This window comes from Nycticebus coucang, chromosome 4, assembly GCF_027406575.1.
Source record: "Nycticebus coucang isolate mNycCou1 chromosome 4, mNycCou1.pri, whole genome shotgun sequence".
Lineage (NCBI taxonomy): Eukaryota > Metazoa > Chordata > Mammalia > Primates > Lorisidae > Nycticebus > Nycticebus coucang.
Window position 1 is genome coordinate 13725517 of NC_069783.1, and position 20396 is coordinate 13745912.

Genomic DNA, 20396 nt, shown 5'->3' on the forward strand with positions numbered 1-20396 from the left:
TCAGATTGTGGATACTGAGCTTAGCTCACTCAACCCTATTCTGAGCCCCTTAAAGACTCTCTCACAGGTGCTAAAGTTGAGCAGCTAAAGACCACATTTCCCAGCCTTCCTTTTAGCTGGCCTTCCACACATGACCTAGTTTCTTCCATTTCAGCAAGCAGGAAAGGTGCTCATCATCTTCTGTGGAGGAGAGATGAAGATACAATCCAAGACTGAAACTCACTGGCACACTTCTGAAAGACAAGGCAGTAAGGCCCAGACGAGAACAAGCCTAACTCTCCCTTCCACAGTAGCAATAACGATCATGGCCACATCCTGAATGCTTGCTACGTGGCAGGACTTCACATGCATATTGGTGTGTAAAAACTGGAAGGGAACACAAAAAGCAAAAGCTGCTTTAGAGGCAGCATTATTGGAATCTTTTCTTTCTTTAGAGTCCCATACCAATGGGGCGTCAGGGACAGTTTGCTTTTCCATGTCCCTCTGCCCGCCCCCCCATTGTTTAGTGACTGTTAATTTGTTTACCATTTGAGGAGCTGGCAGAGGGGTCCATTTCTTCTCTACTCTCCAGAGGAACACAGTGATTAGCTGCCTTATCAGGTTTGACTCAGAAGAAAAGCACACTGATTCTAGCTCCTGAGCTCCAGAGGCCTCCTTTCTGATAAGGTCAGCCAAGGAGCTTCCCATGTAACCTATGTAACCCAGTGGTGTTGATGTTACATCCAACTCCTATCCTGCCTTTTCCACTGGACAGATTGACATGGTGCATGTGACCACCTACACATGCCTTTCTGGAAGTAAAAGCTTTGGAGATCATATTAATATATACGCTGATGCTTTCTGCTTCTAGGATTTTTCCCCTAATAATCTCTACAGTGGGACTAGTATTCTTCAAAAGAAATTCTTTGCCAGAAACAAATTTCAGAAGGAATTTGAGGTAAACATATATTCTCTTTCTCTGTGTATATGTAAAATACAAAGTAAGCATCTCAATTTATTGGTTATACTTCTGAGTTACTTAGAAAGTAAATGGAAAAACAAAACCGCATTAGAACTCACTCGAATATACTCCACGTTGTGCACTATTCTAGGCAATGAATGACAAAAATGAGTAAGACACAGGTTTGCCTTCAAAGAGCTCGGAAAATAAGAAGGGAAGCAGAAAGGTAGAGAAATAACTACAGACTAACATCAACCTCTGTAAATACACAGTACTATGAGGCCACAGGAGAGATCATATCTCCTCTGAATCGCTGCACAGAAAAGGTGATATTTCAGCAAGAAAGAATTTCAGGCTTCCGGAGGGTGAAGATCAACATTCTCAAGGAAAAGATGCAACTTATGGAACACAGCAAACTGGGAGGACCTTAGAAAAGAGCACAGGAAGAGGAAGAGCAGGACGTGAGGATGAAAGGAGAGCGGAGGTGAGCCCAGCGAGGTTCCCACAAACCACACCATACAACCTCCTTCCTCATCCTGCAGGAAGGAAGAGCCCCTGAGAAGCTTTAAACAAACAGGGTAAAATAATCACATTTGTGTTTTAGAAAGATTATTCTAGGGCAGGAATGTTAGCCCAAGTTTAAAATAATCAGGGAATGAATTCAGGTAATGACACTGCGAATATAATGAGTTATAAGGCATTTTCTACCTGAATGTATAATTAAGTTTACGTGTTTTTCTTTCTAATTTGTCTAAAGGTGAAAAGGGCCTGAGGTAACTCAGATAAGTGAAGAAATTCAAGACTTCTACATCCAACCACCCAACAAAGAAAGTACACTATCACCAAGGTGGATCTTTGTGAGGATCTGGGAGAAAAAAAAGGACAGGAAGTCAAGAATACAGGCAAACTTTAATGCAGGCATCCTCAAACTTTTTAAACAGGGGGGCAATTTACTATCCCTCAGACCATTGGAGGGCCGGACTATAGTTTGAAAAAAAAAAACAAAAACCTATAAACAAATTCCCATGCATACTGCACATATCTTACTGTGAAGTAAAAAAACAAAACGGGAACAAATACAATCACACCACCTCATGTGGCCTGCGGGCCGCAGTTTGAGGATCCCTGCTTTAATGGTTTATTAATCAAAGTTAGATGCAGTAGCTATAAAAAAAAATGAGCAATGCAAGTTGCTGAGGAAGAACTAAGAGAAGACCAGCTTCACAGAAAGCTGCAACAATGATCTAGACACACATTTTTTACCAACAGTAAAGTCTAGGAGTCTTGTTCATAATACATAAGAATCATACTGGCTATTATTTATTAACTGCCTACTCTGTAAGCTAGGTGCTTCACACCCTGAATCTTTAGTTTCTCCTTAACACTGCTGAGGATGTATTAGAATACTGACACCAAGGCAAATGGAGGGTCCACCACGTTCTGGTCCACCACAGCTGGCCTGGGGCGTCATCTCCCTCCTCCTTCACAGATCTGGCTGTCAAAATGCGCAGTCCACTTGTCCTTTTTAAGGATTCTGACACGCTGGCAAAATCACACACACACATTTATATATGCATTTGGTTAAGCCCATTTTTCTGTTATTAAACTAATACAGACTCACCAAAGATGGTTTGAAAATTCAAAAAAGTACAGGAACAAATGGACAATATTTATTCACAGTCCAGTGATACAAAGACAATTACTGCCAGCATATTTTCTACCTTCGTGTCTTTAATCCAGGCATAGTGATCTTTTTAAATAAACTTTTTATTGAAGTATGTGTGTAAGACATGTTAAAAAACTGTAAGGGTATGGTTTGACACATTTTAACTCACTCATGTAACCAGCCCTCACGCCAAGAAACCACGGGACCAGAATGGCAGAAGACTAGCCACTAACACCGCCAGAATAAACACTGTTCTGCTTGCAGCAGTGTTAATTAATTTTGTCTATTTTTATACTTTATATGAAAGGAATTATGTACTCTTTGTGACTGATTTTGTTCACTCAATATAAATTCATTTGGACTTGTCAAGTATTGAAGATTATTGAATTCATTGCTATATCATGTTATGGTATGGGCTACATCAGAACTTTATCCTTCCACTATTGATGAGCATTTGGACGGTCTCCAGTTTGGAGCTAATATCAATAGTGCTTCCCTGAACATGCTGGTAATTATCTTTGGTGAACATATGATGCATTTGTGGGCATATACCTAGTAGTGAGATTGCTAAAGCACAGAGCATGCATATGTCCATATTTAGTCAACAGGGCCAAACATTTTCTGAAGTGGCTATACCAACTTATACTCTAGCCAGCCACATCCATGCCAATACACGGCATTTCCTGTGTTTTTCATTTTAGTAATCATGTAATGGTATCTATTTGTGGTTTTATGTTGCACCTCTGCAGTACATTAATAAAGTTGAAAACCTTTTTGGATATTTTTGGCCACTTGAGTATCCTCCTTTGTAAAATGTCTCTTGAGTCTTTTGCCCTTTCATCTACGTTCGCTTGTAAGAGTTCATTGTATATTCTGGATGCATATTCTTTATTAGATAGATGGATTGTAAAGGTTTTCTATTACTCTGTAGATTACCATTTCTTTCTTTTAATAACTTTTTATGATTAACAGAAGTTCTTAATTTTAAATTAGTCCAATGCATCAGTTTGTAACTTCATGGTTAATACTTTTTGTATCATATTTAAGAAATCTTTGCCCAGTCCAAGGCCATAAAGATGTTATTGTAAGTGTTCTCTGTCATGTAATATTTTTGCTGTAAGTAAAATGTTAAGCTAGTATATGCCTCTTCTATCTACTCCTAATGTCATGTACATACTTTTAGTGCACTTACAATGATAGATTGATCGATACTATTAATTATTTTGCCTGTTCTTCCAACAACACAGTAAGCTACTCAAGAACGGGGACACTATTTCTTTATTACTATCTGCTCAGAGTATGGGACAAATCTCTCACCTAGACCTTAGATCTACAGACAAGCATGAGAAGTCTGTTTTTACTATGCTGTTTAAGTGTTTGAAGACACATTTTCAAAAACCTATTAGGTTGTGTCTAGAGTAGATAAATGTTATTCAAATGAGATTTCGTGTCACATTTTCAATCTCTATTCATTTACTACAAAGATTCTACCTCACGATTGAGAGGCTATATTAAATATATCACAAAATCCAGCCCATAAAACAATTGCTCAATTTCATAAAATGAACCTAAACTCTTCTTCTGTTTATGTGGATAGGCTAGCTCAAGATAGAAAATTTAAAACCTATAAAACTTAAAAGTTTGTTACAGAAGATAAAGGAAATTCACATGCTCAGAAATGTACCTGATAATAGCATCTTCTATAAGAGCTTCCCCTAATGAAAATTACTACAGAGAAAGTAAAATAAAAGGCTCACTTGGACCATAGAATCAGCATTTAATTTGGGACAGTTTACCAAGATCATAGTGTAACTAGATTCATCAATGAAGAAAACAGTTTTCTTTCAACTTCATATAATAGTTAAAGAAGAAAGGGCTCAGGCAAAATTTACCTGTGTGCTGATGAATACTGGCATTTTTTATATTCATGCCATGCTGCTAATTAATTTAGAGTTTATAACAGCCGAAATAGATTAAACCCAAAAACAAATCAACAATTCCTAGCATTAAAAATAACATGAAATCTCATATCAAGTGTGTTATGTAGTTTGAAGGACTAAGGACTAATAATATTTTTCAAATCCTATAACAACAGATACCAGTACCAAAGAAGTTCATAAGAACAAGGACCATTCTGTGTGCCAAGTATGGCTCCAATGTACTTCCCCTACATCACTTTTACCCACAGCAAATTTTATTCTAAACTCAAAATATTAAGAGTGCAATCCTTATTACTGGTGATGCAACTTTTAGAAGTACCCTTCAGAAAAAGTAATAAAAAAATTCTCTATAGAGTAAATCACTCTAAAGTTGTCTCTTTTTCAATTCATCCGCTATTAAACAGGCAAAGCTACAATCTAGTTATTCTCACTTTGGGGAGCCATGGACACCTACATATTTGTGATGAAAGCTGAATCCTGTCCCCAGAAAATTGACTGCACACACATGTGCACTCACATGAACACAAGGTCGCAGACAGACGCAGACACATTAAATGAGGCATACTATTTCAGAAGATTTAGGGGCCAAACCCCTCTGGTATCTCCTAGAATTCTTGGACCTGGATTAAGAAACTTAATAAATAATAGAGATATATTTTATATCGAAGTCTATTTTAATTTTCTTTTTCTATGCTCATTTTACAAAATCACCTTTGATAAGTGACTTAAGGCTCTAAATGTACCCAGGAAATAAATTTACTGAAGACATATTTTTGGCATGCCTATTATGTTTAAAACCCAGCACTAAGTAAAGGGTGACCTTGACAATTAAGATATGGCTCCTGCTCTAAAGACACTCATGGCACATTAGGGAAGAAAAGCAAATATAGAGACAGAAAAGCAAGTATGGAGACAGGAAGAGCCCAGTGAAGTGACATTTGAGGAAATGAAGGAAGTGAAAGCACAAGTCATCTGGATATTTGGGGGAAGAACATTACAGGTAGAACACAGAAAGTACAAGGGCCCAGATGCAAAAGTTTGCTGGGCATGTTTAAAGCGTGGCAAGAAAGCCAACATAACCAGAGTTACCCGTAAGCCAGAGTCAGCCGAGCAAAGTGAAATGTGTTAGGTTATGGGGTGTGGGTGACAGGGGCAGTGGAGGAATGAGATCACGGGTGTCCTTGTAGGTAAAACCTTTGTTTTTGCTCTGAGTGAAAGTATTTAAGGAATTGTGCATAATGTAGTACATTTCGTGTTTTTAAAAATTTTTTTAATTTTGTTAAAATTAGATTTTTGTTAGAATTTTGTCAACCATAGGCTATAGGAAGAGAAAGGGTGGAAGCAGGGAGACAAACAGGACACTACTTTATGGCTTCAGATGCGACACGGTGGTAATTTAGAACAGAGTGGTAGTCCAATTCCAAGTGCACTGTGAAAGCGGAGTCAACAAGACAACCTGACAGATGGGATATGTCATTCAGGAGAAAGAGAAGAATCAAGGATGACAGCAAGATTTACAAAATAAATAACTGGGAAAATGGAGCTGCTACTTCCTTGGATGGGAATACTATAGAAAGAACACCATTGTTTTGGCGTGGAAGAAGTGGGTAGGAGGAGGAGGCTGAAATCAGCAGTTTAATTTTAACATACTGAGACTGGGTTGTCCATAAGTAATAAAAGCATAGATGTTAGGCTGGCAAGTATACAACCAAGTCTGGAACTCAGAAGTGAAGTCCAGACTAGTGCTGTAAAGCCGGGAATCATCAGCACAAACCTGCTAAGTAGAAGACTGGGTGAGCCCGTCGAAGGGATGAGTGTGAACACAGGAGAGGTTTAAGATGAAGGCCCGGGTAGCTAACATTTAGCTGGGAGATAGGAAAGAGCCAGCAAGGACAATGAGAGAAAGGAGCCACTAAAATCGGAGGAAAAGAAAATAAATGGACTGCCCTTGAAATAAGAAAGTCAAATGTTACTTAAGCGTCAAGTAAAATGAAGATGAGATTTGACCCATCAAGGTAACAACAAGATGTCACTAGTGATACAGCTACAAGTTGGTGAAATAGCAGGGAAAGAGGCCTCAGGGAGAGTACGTAAAAGATTATGAGAGAAAACAAGAATATGTAATGATTATTAGGTATAAACCAAAGCAGTCCAGGAAAAATCTCTCAGAAGGGTACCTGCTAGACCTACAGGGATAAATAATACGACATTTTCATAAAAAGTTAAAAAAAAAAAAAACTATTAACAGCTAAAAATTTTCTTGTAACTAAGATGGACAACTTGAATGTATTATTTTTGGAAAATGTCTTCTGCAAATGGATTTAAATTGCAAACCTAGATAAAAAATAAAAATGTATCTTACGTAGCATTACTAAAAGAGTTACTGTAAAACAAAACAGAACAAAATAAATATATCAGAAATTTAGAATCATTATGAGCAACATTAGATAAAAGAAGAAAACGTGAAATTCCAACAATCATTATGAAGCAACATTAGATAAAAGAAGAAAACGTGAAATTCCAACAATCATTATGAAGCAACATTAGATAAAAGAAGAAAACGTGAAATTCCAATGATAGTGCTAAAAGAGGAGGCAACCTCTTTTACTAACTTTTCTCAAGAATGGAAATCTGTGATGTAGGTTCACCAATCTAATCAAAATTATATGATTCATACCCCTGAGCATCAAGCTGTCAACTACGTAAATATATTATACTAGAAGCATGACAATGAGCAAAGTATTCCTGTGGCAGGATCTACATGCTAACTGAAATGTATCAATGGATGTTCCGAATTGTGTCAGCACTGGATTACCAACCTCATCACTCACACTGTGATTGCCATAAACTGAATCTCCCACGGAGAATATTCATCAGAAAATGTTGTCCAAACCCACCCCCAAAATTAATGAGGCTATATTGTATTTTTGGTGATGTGTTGGTATTGTAACAGTATACATGACAAAGTAAGCATTACACAAAGTTATGAAAGATAAACACAAAAAAACGGAAACCCGTTTCTAGAATTTTATCCCAGGGCAACTGGCATGTGTATGCACAGATGTGTAGATAAAATGCTTAGGAAAGTTGAATCTAAAACAGGGGGAAAAAATGAATGTAATCTAAATATCCAAAAGCAAAAGAAGAGAAAAAGAAACCAGGGTCCATGTATCCAAAGAATACCATGCTGCCATTATGTAATGCTCTATGTGAAATGACAAGGGCAGATTTCATGACCCATAGCAGGACTAACTTAAAATGCTTATCTTTTTCTTTTTTGAGACAGAATCTCTCTTTGCAGACCTTGGTAGTGTGCCGTGGCATCATAGCTCACAGCAATCTCAAACTCCTGGGCTCAAGGGATTCTCTTGCCTCAGCCTCCCAAGTAGCTAGGACTACAGGCGCCTGCCACAACACCTGGCTATTTTTGGAGACTGGGTCTCATTCTTGCTCAGGTAAAATGTTTATCTTTAAAAATCTCACATTTTTCTGGATTTTATTACAGGACTCGGTTTACTACAATTTTATTAAAGCTTCTGTATTTTCTTTAACTGGGAAATCCCTATTTAAGAAACTAAAAAAATCTGAATATACATTAAAAAAATATTTACCTCTCTGAGCAGTGGGAATCATGAGATGAGTAAATAGATCAGATGGAAAAAAGAGAGAACTTTGTCTGTAACTTATATATGAATGTATTGCTTATTCAATCATTTTTATATGTTAAAAAAGGCAGAAAGTAAAAAATTACCACATATACACACATATCTCTAATAAAAAGTTAACAAATGTTATTATTTATCATAGATTCTTCATACCTAATTTGTTTTCCTTTTAAGAAATATAATATGCTAGATAATGTTGAGATCCCCTCGTCTCCATAAATGGACTGTTAAAATCTGTCTCAAAAAAAAAAAAAACAACACTGTAAAACTCTCAGAAAAAAGCACCAGAGTAAATCCTTATAATCTTGGTTTAGGCAAAGAGTCTAACATATAACATCAAAAACTTAAGCAATAAAAGAAAATAATAACAAATAACACTTCAACAACATTAAGACGTTTACTCTCAAAAGCTACCACCATTAAGAAAAAGTCAAGTCACACATTGAAAGAAACATACTTTCAAATCATAAATCTGATAAAGAACTTATATCCATACTGTAAATAATAGGAAGGCTAATAAGCTTTATGCTTAGCCCATGGTCAAATTCTAAACATTAATTAGTCCAGCTGTATAAATGTGTAGCCACTTAATATGTCATAACAAGCTTTCCCATGATGAAAATGATTTTTTAATGGGTACCTTGTACACAATCCATTTCTAGCTCTAATTAAATTTATCTGAGGAAAATATCATTGGCTAAGTGATATAAATAGTAGCTAAACATAATGTTAATATATGCTAAGTGGTAGAATACTGTTCCAACTAAAAAGCATAATGACCAACATTATTAAGAAACTGGAATTCTGTAATTTTGCATTTTATTCTATTTATGAACAAACATCCTGTTCACAGGGACAATAGCAATATCTTCAAACTCATAGCCTCCCCTTTTTCTAATGCAAATGTAACCGCACAACAATTATATCTTTATTTTACTTGGATATATATATAAAAATCATCATCTTCACAACTGAAGTAATGAAAATCTTAAGTGTTAAGCAGATTACACATAAAGCCATTTCTCATTTATGAGCTATAATTTAATGTGGTTATTACATATAATGTTAATGTCTAATGCATGGCATCTTACAGCTAAACACTATTAATCTAATAATAGTAGCTACAACCATCTGAAATGTGCCTCATGAATCAAAGCCACCTTGTGTTCACTTAGGGTTTGGATTAGTTCTTCATGAGAGCTAGATTTATTACAACTTGCTAAAGGGGTATAAAGGAAGACAAGAAATCTTCTAAGGAGCTTAAAAAAAAAAATGTATGTATGTATGTGTGTATATATATATATATATATATATATATATATATATATAAAATCATTTTGCCAGAACTTCTCTTCCTTGCTAAGTGGAACACACAAGACAGCTGGTGTCTTCTTTGCTGAAGAGACTTTAAAAGGGCAATAAATGCCCACTTGCAGTGACATAGCATGGCCCACCCCAAAGAAGCCACCAAGGGGGCAGGCTGACTTTCTAATTCATTACAGAAGAAAAAACTAGAAAACTCAAAGTCACAAAAGGCTTTTCATGAATTTTATGAAGATGAAGATTCAGAATAAGCTCATGGAGCTGAGCTCAGCAGAAACACACTGCAATTCTATACTCAACAGAGAAATAACCCACCCTTTACAGTGGCCAAAATATATAACAGGACCCCCGTAGCCACTACAGCACATGCATGAGTGAAATGAGAAATTCCTTATCTCTTTAGGCTAAAATCTACTTCCCAATTTATTTTTACCAGTGACTAATCATTATGCAGGAGGTTTCCAACTGAGTTTTATGAAGCATTAAGGAAGCATTCAAGGTTAACTACAGTTAACCAGTTCCCATACAATAGTAAGCCACACCATAAAGTGCTGGGATAGAAGGATGTAAGAATGCTTAGGGAGTATAAAGGAGGTAGCAGTTAAAGGACTCCAGGAAAGTTTCACAGAGAAAACACTTAGATGGAATGGATAAGAAAGGCCATCAGCCCCTAAGAGAAGAGGCACAGTACAAGCAGAGAGAACTCTAACAAACAGCAGTAGGGGTGAAAGAGCCTAACTGGAGAATGGTGACGAGCTCTCCACTACTGGACACAGCACCTAAGACATGCTGCTGGAGACAGGCAGAGCAGGAGATGTGGACTGACCAAGTGCTTAGGGATTAGAGGTTCAAAAGGTACAAAACTTGGGGTAAATATCTCATGAAAAGTAGGTCTTCAACTGGACCTTGAAAGATAAGTTTTCCTAGCACACATTTCATGATGACTGGGCTAAATAAGAACTGCTCTGAATCCATGGAGAAAACATGACAGAATTTAGTAAGTTTTCACATTCAATGGGAGAAAACAAAATAATTACTAATCGATACAACTACAACAGGTTAAAACATGCCACAGGACAAAGTTCATCCATGCCACTCTAGGCCCCTAAAAGACACCATAGCTTCCATCTGAAGGGCTGCAGTGAAAACACATGTCCTCTCTTTGCAGGGTTTGTGGCCAAACACAATCCTCCACTCAATGTTGGAGCTTTTAGAGTTGTGGAGTACAATCTGGTAGCCAGCAGCCCCACGTGACTATTTAAATTTAAATTAATTAAAATTAAACAGAATTATTTAACAATAAAAAAATAGATAAATAAAATTAAACAATTAAAAATTTGAAGGCTGGGTATAGGGGAACATGGCTGTAATCTTAGCACTCTGAGAGATGGAAGCTGGAGGAATTTGAGGCCAGCCTGAGCAAGAGCAAGACCCTGTCTCTACAAAAAAATACAAAAAACAGCCAGGTGCTTTTATGGCTTGTACCTGAAGTTCCAGCTACCTAGGGATATTTCAAGTGACTAACAGCTATATATGACGAGTGACTACAATACTGCACAATACTGCAGGTATGGAACATTTTCCTTCCTGAAGAAAGTTCTATTGGTCAGTGTTACCCTAGAATCACCACTGCAGGAGGAATAGGCAGAAACTCCGTAAGGGTAAAAAGTCATTACAAATATTTTTGAGATTATCCGATCGCTTAGCACTAATCTAGGGATACACATGTATATTTGATATGTTTGCCAAACTGAATTTTATTATCAAAGGAAGAGATGTAGAAAGAGTTATAGTGAAGGCAAAAGCTATGCCCTAACTCTATGTACAAATTCTATAGCAGAAGCTTTGTACCAGAGTTCTAAAAGTAACTATATAATTCATAAATATTAATAAGTTTGTCAAGATGCCCACAGACAATTTAAAACAATAAAGAAAGGTTAGTGCAGCTCACTTGTCATAATAGGTGTCTCCCGAAATAGTTATATGAAAAATAAATCATACTTTACTCCATAAAGCAAAGCTTACCATTTGACAGAATCCTATGGATAGCCAATCTATGAAGAGAATCGTCACTTCTTAATTTATATAGTGAGAATGTAAGCATGTCAGAAACTGCCAGAGAATACCAATTCTCTGTTGTGAGAAAGTCATGACAAGGCAAATCCCATAAAGCAAACACTGACCACGAAGACGGGTGGCGGCAGGCACTGCCTTCTCCCCATCCCAGGATGGACAACCTGAAACATCTCCACACTTAATTCGCTCAGAGGATATTTATTCATAAAAATCTCAGTGAAGAAAAGGAAAAGAACAAAAACCCAACAGAAAGTGAGCAAAAGAGTTGAACAGGTACCTCACAAAAGAGGATCTCTCCTAAGATAACTCCATTTCATTAATAATCAGAAAAATGTCAATCCCAATCCTAATTAGATGGCACTGAACACTTAGGAGGACAGTAAACTAGACAACAAACAAGACCAAGGAACTGGATTAGAGAAACTGCTAATCCCAAATGCTGCTGCTCAAAAGTGTAATTAGTAAAATCACTTTGGAAAAACACTTGGCATTATCTATTTAGATCAAATACATATCTGGAAACAGACACTCCCAGTACCAGGTGTATGTCTGAGAAATAATGTTTGCCCCTGTGCAATAGAGACGTATATAAACAATGATAGCAGCATTATTTTTAAGGGCCAAAATTGAAAACAAACCAATGTCAATATTAGAATGGATAAACTGTAATACATACATGTGAATACAGCAATTAATTTCTACATAGCAATAAACATGAATAAACTACAGCTACCTATAATAGCATGGACGAATCTTACAAACATAATATAGAGTGTAACTAATTCTATGAAGTACCAAAAAGAGTAAAGTAACATTAAACTAACATATTAGGGTGTGTGTGTATTGTGGATGTTACAATTACCTAAAACACAGGAACAACAATCACAAGGCTCTGGTTATCAGGATTAGTCAGACAGTGATCACCAGGGGAAGGAGGGAGAAGAGGTGAAATTAACGGCAACCGTGTCCGGGGCACTTTGAAGGCTGGATAGATACTGCTTCCTTACCTGTCATCTGGTTTCATGGGTATCTGCTTTATGATAATCTATTTACCTAAAAATTTTTGTTTTCTATACTTTTCTTTTTTTTTCATAGTTTATTTATTTATTTATTTAATCATAGCTGTGTACATTAGTATGATCATGGGGCACCATACACTTGGTTCATAAACCATTTGACACATTTTCATCACACTAGTTAACATAGCCTTCCTGGCATTTTCTTAGTTATTTTGCTAAGACCTTTACATTCCACATTTACTAAGATTCACATATACCCTTGTGAGATGAACCGCAGGTGTAATCCCATCAATCCCCCTCCCTCCACCTACCTCCCCCCTCCCTCCCCTCCCTTTCCCCCTTCCCCCTAGTCTTAGGTTGTAACTGGGTTATAGCTTTCATGTGGACGTCCTAAATTAGTCTCATAATAAGGGTGAGTGCAAGAATTTCTATACTTTTCTATATAAATGTTATATTTCAAAGACACATACACAAACTGACGAGAAAAGCAGTCCCTACACGTTCACATACACAAAATCCCTCTCAGACGTGAGGTCAGGTCACTTGACCTCACTTCATTCAACTCTCAGCCACTTTTCAAACTCTCCCCCACTCTCACTTACCTCTTGCACCGTTTTGCCAACTAGTGGTGAAACATTGATATTTTCCCCTCCTTCAGGGTGGATCTGGAAATTCACTCTTTGATAAAGAATCTGAAAGAAGAATAGGCTATATTATAAAGGAGTTCTTCTTTAAATTTGCCTCCTTCACATGGCAGGCTTGAAATAAATTTTTTTAGAAAAAAATGCTATTTCATAATGAACAGGTTTTGGTAAGAGGCTTATTTTAGAACCTCATAAACAGCTTCACAAAGATACAACAGTTTCAAAAAGGGGGAATCCAGTGTGAAAAACATGATAAACAATGTAATAAATGACTGTGAGATGAAAACACGAATTCTACAATCTCTTCAGTATTTAATAGTGTTTCTCAACAAGGGCTCTGCCCTCTCCTCTGCAGATCTATCCTGTGAATCTTAGGAAATTCAGTGTATCTGGAACCAAACAAACGCCCAGCTCTACACCTAATTTCCACAGGACTTTTTCCTAAGGAATGGTGCCTCCACTGGTTTTAATTCATATGATTTCAGATATATTTTACATAACAGTTTCTCGTCCCCATTACCCTCAATTTCTCAAGGCTCTCTTATATCCCTTTCTTCCCTTCTGTATCAAAGCCAGCAATACTATTTTATAGCCTAACATTTTCAAAGCCTTTTTCACATACATGGTATCTATTTTTCTTCCGTAAATTAAAATTCTCATACTATTAACACACACACACACCTCAGATCCACACCCCCATCAAAATGCACTTCATACAGGTCAGGATTGTTTTAACTGGGAGCACTTACTTCTGCCTGCAGAGAGCTGCTGGCTGCCAAAAGAAGTTCAATGCTGCCAGGAGGGCAATGTGTCAAAGCGAAAGCCATGAGCTCTTGACGAGTAGCCAAGTCCTGGTAACCTTCTGATTGTCCTAACTGGCTGCAAACATCCCAACTTTTGGGATAACCTGCACAATGTGCAAGAAGAAAAAGAAATGAGTCCCAGAAGAAGAAAAAAACATCCAATCTAAGATGAGAAACATAATGATTTTCTGTTCAGAGACATTGTGATAGAGACCTGCACAGAATCACCTTGTAGTAGCAAAGCAGACCCATCCCTCAACATCCAATAATCATCTTTTTCCGGCACAACATTATACTCTGAATTCTTACTACAATATATACTTTGACTCTTATTTGAAGGATTTCTAGCTTGAAAGTCAGTCTTTTTCCTAACTACAAAGGCTTCAGGCAAGAATAATTTTTCTAAATATATAAAGTAAAAAATAATATAGGTTCTACCTTACAGGAATAAAATTATATCAAAGCTCTCTAAATAAATAGTTTTAGGTTAATATAACAGTGTTTTTATAGAAGACCATAATTGTTCTAAACTTAATGTTGCAAAATCTCTTGGTTAATATCAGGTAACATAGCTGATCTGATAATAATATACAAACCAATTCTCTAATGCTGAGGTATTGAATATTTTCCCAGAGTTTTAAATCTTTTCATAGACGTATTGCTGAATATTCTCTCCTTCACCAAACTTCAGTCAGGCTATTCTGAGCCTCTTTTCAACTAGTCTCAACCCTATGTCCCAGCTTTGTTTAACTTGCACACTCCAGTTTTAGCAAGAATATAGCTAAGCCAGGTTACCCAGAATCTCCATGACCTCATTATCTCATCACCCTCAATTTCATGCTTCCTCCTGTACCCTTAATAGCCAATCACAATGGCCTGCTTTCAGCAAGGATTTCTGATATCCTTTCTTAATAAATTGCTAGCCAACAACTCCCTTGATTTTCTCAGAGGCTATGAATGGCCCTTGTCCTTGTATTTAGAGTTGAGCCCAATCTCTCTCCTTTGTTGCAAGTTTTGATAGCTATCACAACAGTCCTGAATAAAGTCTTCCTTACCATTATTAGCAAGTGTCAGAATAATTCTTTCTCTAAAGGTATACATACAAAAAGTGCATGAATCACTAGCATGCAGCTCCATGAGTTATCATGAAGTGAAGCACTGTGTTTTAATCATATACTATTAATGTTCCAATAGTGGGTTAAAAAATGTTTGAGCTTTCATATATCATGAAATATATCAAATTTCATAAAATTTCATTTCATATTTCATAATATATTCAGGCACAGCCACAAAAAGCAGACCATTTAGTAGACAACCCATGATAAGATAACATCACTTTCTATTCCACTAGAAAATGTGTTCTTTGCTTTTTGTTCAAGAGACCGGGTCCCAATTTGCTGCCCAGGCTGGACGTGAACCCCTGAGCTCATTTAGTAATTTTCCTCCTCCCCACTGGGTTCCTACGTAAGGAATCCTCCTACCTCAACCTCTCAAACATCTGACAGTACAGGCACATGCCATGTTCTTTAAATTATTTCTTAAATATTTCTTTAAATTATTTCTTAAATAATTATGTAGAAATTATTCCACAAAAATTTCGCTAATCATCTAAAGACTTAAATTTGAATTTCCATATGGAATATTTTAGAGTTCCAACTACTTCCCAATTTCTCAACATTACTTAGAAAGGCACTATGTCATCTTTAAAAAAATAAAATAGAGATACCGTACAGTTACAAAATAGAGAATAGAAGCAAACATGAAATAAAATATAATGTCTAAGCACATTAAAATATTTTTATTAATATACTACATATAAGCAAGACCAGACATGGTAGCTAACACCTGTAATCTCAGTGACTCAGGAGGCTGTGGTAGGAGAATTGACTGAGAACAGGAGTTTGAGACCAGCCTGGGCAACAAAGGAAGACCTCTATCTCTAAAAACATAAGAAAAATTAGGGGGGCACAGGGGCATGAACCTACAGTCCCAGCTATTCAAGTAACTGAGGCAGAAGAGTAACTTGAGCCCAGGACCTCAAGGCTGCAGTGGGCTATGATGGTGCTACTACATTCCAGAAAGAGACCTAGTCTGTAAAAAAATTAAAAAAAAAAAAAAGTATATATATACATTTATATATATATATACACACATTTATGTATATACATATATATATATATACACATTTTATATATATATAAATAAAAGTATACACCATATACTTATTTATCTCAAGCCTAAATGTGGCTGGCTTACCAACCAGGTCAACTGATTTCAAACAGAACTTTTCCCTTACTTATCACATAAAGAGGATGTGTCCAAAGTGCTAACTAAGTAAGTTGTCTCCTCACCAGTGACCATCAGCTCCTGACAATGCATATTGGCTGCTTTGTAGTCATGGAAACGAAGTGCTTGCTCAACCAGAAGGATGAGAACTTGCCCACGCCTTTCTTCTGGGTCTTCACCTGTAAGTACATGTGCATGACAACATGATTTCGGCAGTGTCCATTGATCAAAAAAAACTCATTAACACTGTTTTTCAAATTAATTCAAAAATAAAACACAGCGATTAGGCTGGTTTTAAACAATCAGTGGACACAGGGTCACAACAACTAATTTTTTAAATCCCCATATCCTCTAATCTATCTACTTATTAAGTATGAAATTAGCCCTCAGTCTCCAGAGAGATGAATGATAACATCAGTTCCTAATTAAAATACCCAAATCAGAAAGTACAAAATGAGAGTACTTGACAGCTCTGCAGAAAAACCTGTAATACTGTGGTAAGGGAAAGAGGAGAAAAAAAAAAAAAATCTATGCTGCAAAAGGAAAGCAGGTTATAAAAGGGCTTAAGAAATAATGATCATCCCATTGAGTGGGTGACAATAATGAAGCAATATTATTTTTTATCTTAAAAATTCAACTAGTATTTAGAAACTAGAACATAAGTGCTGTACAGAGCACTGAACAAGACTGGCTTCTGGAACAAATTCTAGACGGGACCCTTTGAACCTGAATAGACCTACTGTACTGGGTCCCTGAGCACATCCTCAGTTTAGCCAGAATCCCTCACCCTAGAGATCTGATCACCATTGGTATCTAACTAAACCTCTCATTATCCCCATCCCCCAGGTGCTCTGGTCTGCCTCCAAAATGGCTATATTCTGTTAGGTTGTTTAGTTAGAATGTTTCCTTAACCCTAATCCTTCTTTTTAGTAATTTTCCATCCCTCCCCACTAGGTTCCTACACAAGCAAACTGAAACCCAACTCAAGGGAAACAAATTGCTCAGATCTAAAAAAAAAACTAAATTTGGAGACTGGAGGTCAGGTCAACTGGTAAGGCTGGCTTGTTCTCCAGTTAAGCTTTCTGGTTACAAATGGCAACACTGACTTCTGTTCCTAATCTCACAATCACTTTGCAACAACTTGAATAAGCCTATCTTCATTTTAAAGGACAGATGGCCCAGCAGCTCAATATAGACACACATTTTTATGACATGCTAGTCTTTTAGGAAAGACTAATCCTTGCCCTAAAGATGTTCTTCTCATACCTGTAAGCATACAATCCACTATTTACCTGGGATAATGTCAAGAATAATACAGAAAACTTATTCTGTGGTTTAGTATTTCAAAGATTTACCTGCAACCCTCAGCAGCTCAGCAAGACCCAGAAGTTTGGCAGACTGTTTATAGCATGTGGGGGACTGGGAAATGCACTCCTTGATGAGGCTGATCTTATCAGAGCACAATCGCACTACAAAAGAAAAACATAGTCAATCTTGTACCAGAGAGGTCACAAAGGGTGTCATGATCTTTCCAATGTAAGGCAACCAAACAAAATGAAAACTGTGTTAGTCTCCAGATCAATGTGAATTAATAAAAGCAAAAAGCACATTTAACAAACACAAAAATTATCATTGCTTATGAATAAATAATGTATAACACAGATCTTAGTACATAAACTGTCAATCTGAAGAAGAATCTGTCACCTTTTTAACTACCAGCTCAGGACTTAGGGAAATTTTGAACAAGGTAGAACTTGTTTTTTCAAATTTCATATAATTATACCAGCACTCACCACTTGATCCTCCAAAACCTGTTCAATGTTCCCCATACCCACTTGCTATCTCTGCTACATCACCCAAGTTGGGAGGATTCTTGTTTTCTATTAATTCATTAGTTACAGTTTTTAAAAATTTTCACATATCAGCTTTCATCTAACAAGAAACAGCAAGTCCTGGAGTACAGGCACAGAGCTTTGAAACGAAGCAGAGTGACAAAATGAACTGTAAACAGCGACTACAATGAAAATACCTGGACCATAAATTTCCAAATATCAAGTTGCTTTGTTTGTCCAGGATTATTGATGAATACAAAAACCTGAAACCTAAATTGAATCTGTAGGATGAACATGACAAAAAGAACACAAATGCGATATTCCATCCAGAAGGTTTTCTGGCAGTCATTCTAATTGGAAACTCCAAATCAAGTTAGAAAACTGTCAAGATATGAAAGCAAATGTCTTCCTTAAAATACTCCTCAGTCAAGAAATTCTCAGAAGCTACAGCAGAGTAGCAGTTTTGGTTACAGATACTCAGCCCCTGATATACAAATATTACCTGCAATCATATTGCTAACTGATTATCACAGAAACCAGGACTTAATTTAATTATTTCAAAATTTGATAGCATTTGGGGGACTTCAAGAAAATAATTTTTGTATTTTATGAATCTATTTGGATTAAATAGGTAAGTGAAACAAACACACATGTTCACAGAGGCAAATCTATCATAATGTAGCCTAACAGGAGATATAAACAGAGCAAAAGATTCATTATACTCTGGATTCTTCCCTCACTAAAAATTGCAATTAAATAATGTTTGAGGGGAAGGTAGTTAATGATTTAAGACACGTGAGAATAAGTTGAAAATGCTGGCGGTGCCTGTGGCTCAAAGGAGTAGGGCATTGGCCCCATTTGCCGGAGGTGGCAGGTTCAAACCCAGCCCCGGCCAAAAAAAAACTGCAAAAAAAGGAAAATGCTCTGTAGTAAGCCTGGTTAACAGTCACAATTTTAAGAAGCTTCAAGCTCAAAAACTGCAATAATAGAAAAAATAAATAGAATTTTCTAGGGATTTAGCAATCACCTTACCTACATATTAGGTTAAGATGCGTACAATAATTATGCAAACAATGATATCTGAAGTAAAAATAATACACCTTTCAAATCTAATAATTTTGTCTGAGAAGCAGAACTTTAACTTTTAGTATAAGCACAATGGAGACCCATATGAAAACAAGATTGTCTGGACCGGGTTGTATCTCCTAAAATCCATCCAACACTGGACACTACAGAGGATAAAAACACCAAGAAACTTGTGACAGGCATCTTTATCTGAAGGTATTAGGAGGTTAAAAAAAGAAAATGAGGAAGAGTAAGAGCAAGATGGCAGCCGAGTAACAGCTTCCCTGCAACTGGGCACTGTGAGTCTGGGGAGATAAGACATCTCTGGCTGGTGGGATCTGCATATAATCATCCCTTTGAGGACATAGGGAGTCAGTGAGAGACTTCAGGATCCCAAGGGGAGGACAAAAACAGTGGAAAACTGGCAAGTGGTTGCAAATGTTCAATCTGTCTAATCCCGCTGGTAGCTGTAAGTAGAGCAGCAGTGAGACTGCAAACTGGAAAGGCCTTATCTGTGAAATGTCTTGGTGTTTTGGATTTGGCACTCACTTGAACTGCCTTGGGGAGAGCTCTGGCAGGAGTGCGGAGAACATTGGGCACAGTCTAGGGCCCCAAACTGAGCTAATAGTGTTTGGCTGTGGGTCGCAGGGAGCCATTATGAGAGAACTGCCCTGGCAAGCTCTGCCCACAGGGTCACAGAGCAAGGATGGGGCCGGAGTTAGTAATCTAGTGACTGAGCAGCCTAAAGGCAGGAACTAAGCCGCCTTACAGCCTTAACCCTGAGGAGCAGAGTGAGACCGGTTTTGGCAAACTGGGTAAGTGGATGGCCACTTTAGCAGTGATCCCAGCAAAAAGCACTTTTCTGAGAAAGCTTCTGCTTAGCCACGTTTAGAAGTTTAAAGTGCCTTTTAAGAGGCCTAAAGAGAGATTTAGGCTCTCCACCAAGCAGGGTTTGAGAAATCAGCAGAGGCCTCCAGTCCTATCAGCATTCTGATTAACATCTCAATACCCCAGAAGAACACCTGTTCCAAGACAACATTCAACAAGATATATATACTGCTTTGTTTGGGGCGGAGGGGGGGTTCTGGTGGGTTTGTTTTTTGTTTATTCATTGTTGTTGTTTTGTTTTTTAATTTC

General features: G+C 37.1%; 1 protein-coding gene across 2 annotated transcripts in view; it reads right to left on the reverse strand.

The window, feature by feature from the left end:
* Nucleotides 1-20396, reverse strand: part of NBAS (NBAS subunit of NRZ tethering complex) — a 408191-nt gene that overhangs the window by 158149 nt on the left and 229646 nt on the right. For both annotated transcript variants that reach the window (XM_053587868.1, XM_053587869.1), the window contains 4 exons: nucleotides 17718-17831; nucleotides 16428-16541; nucleotides 14023-14180; nucleotides 13232-13321 (listed from right to left, as the gene is read on the reverse strand). In XM_053587868.1, the coding sequence (XP_053443843.1) occupies nucleotides 13232-13321; nucleotides 14023-14180; nucleotides 16428-16541; nucleotides 17718-17831 (476 nt within the window). The remainder of the gene's footprint in view (nucleotides 1-13231; nucleotides 13322-14022; nucleotides 14181-16427; nucleotides 16542-17717; nucleotides 17832-20396) is intronic.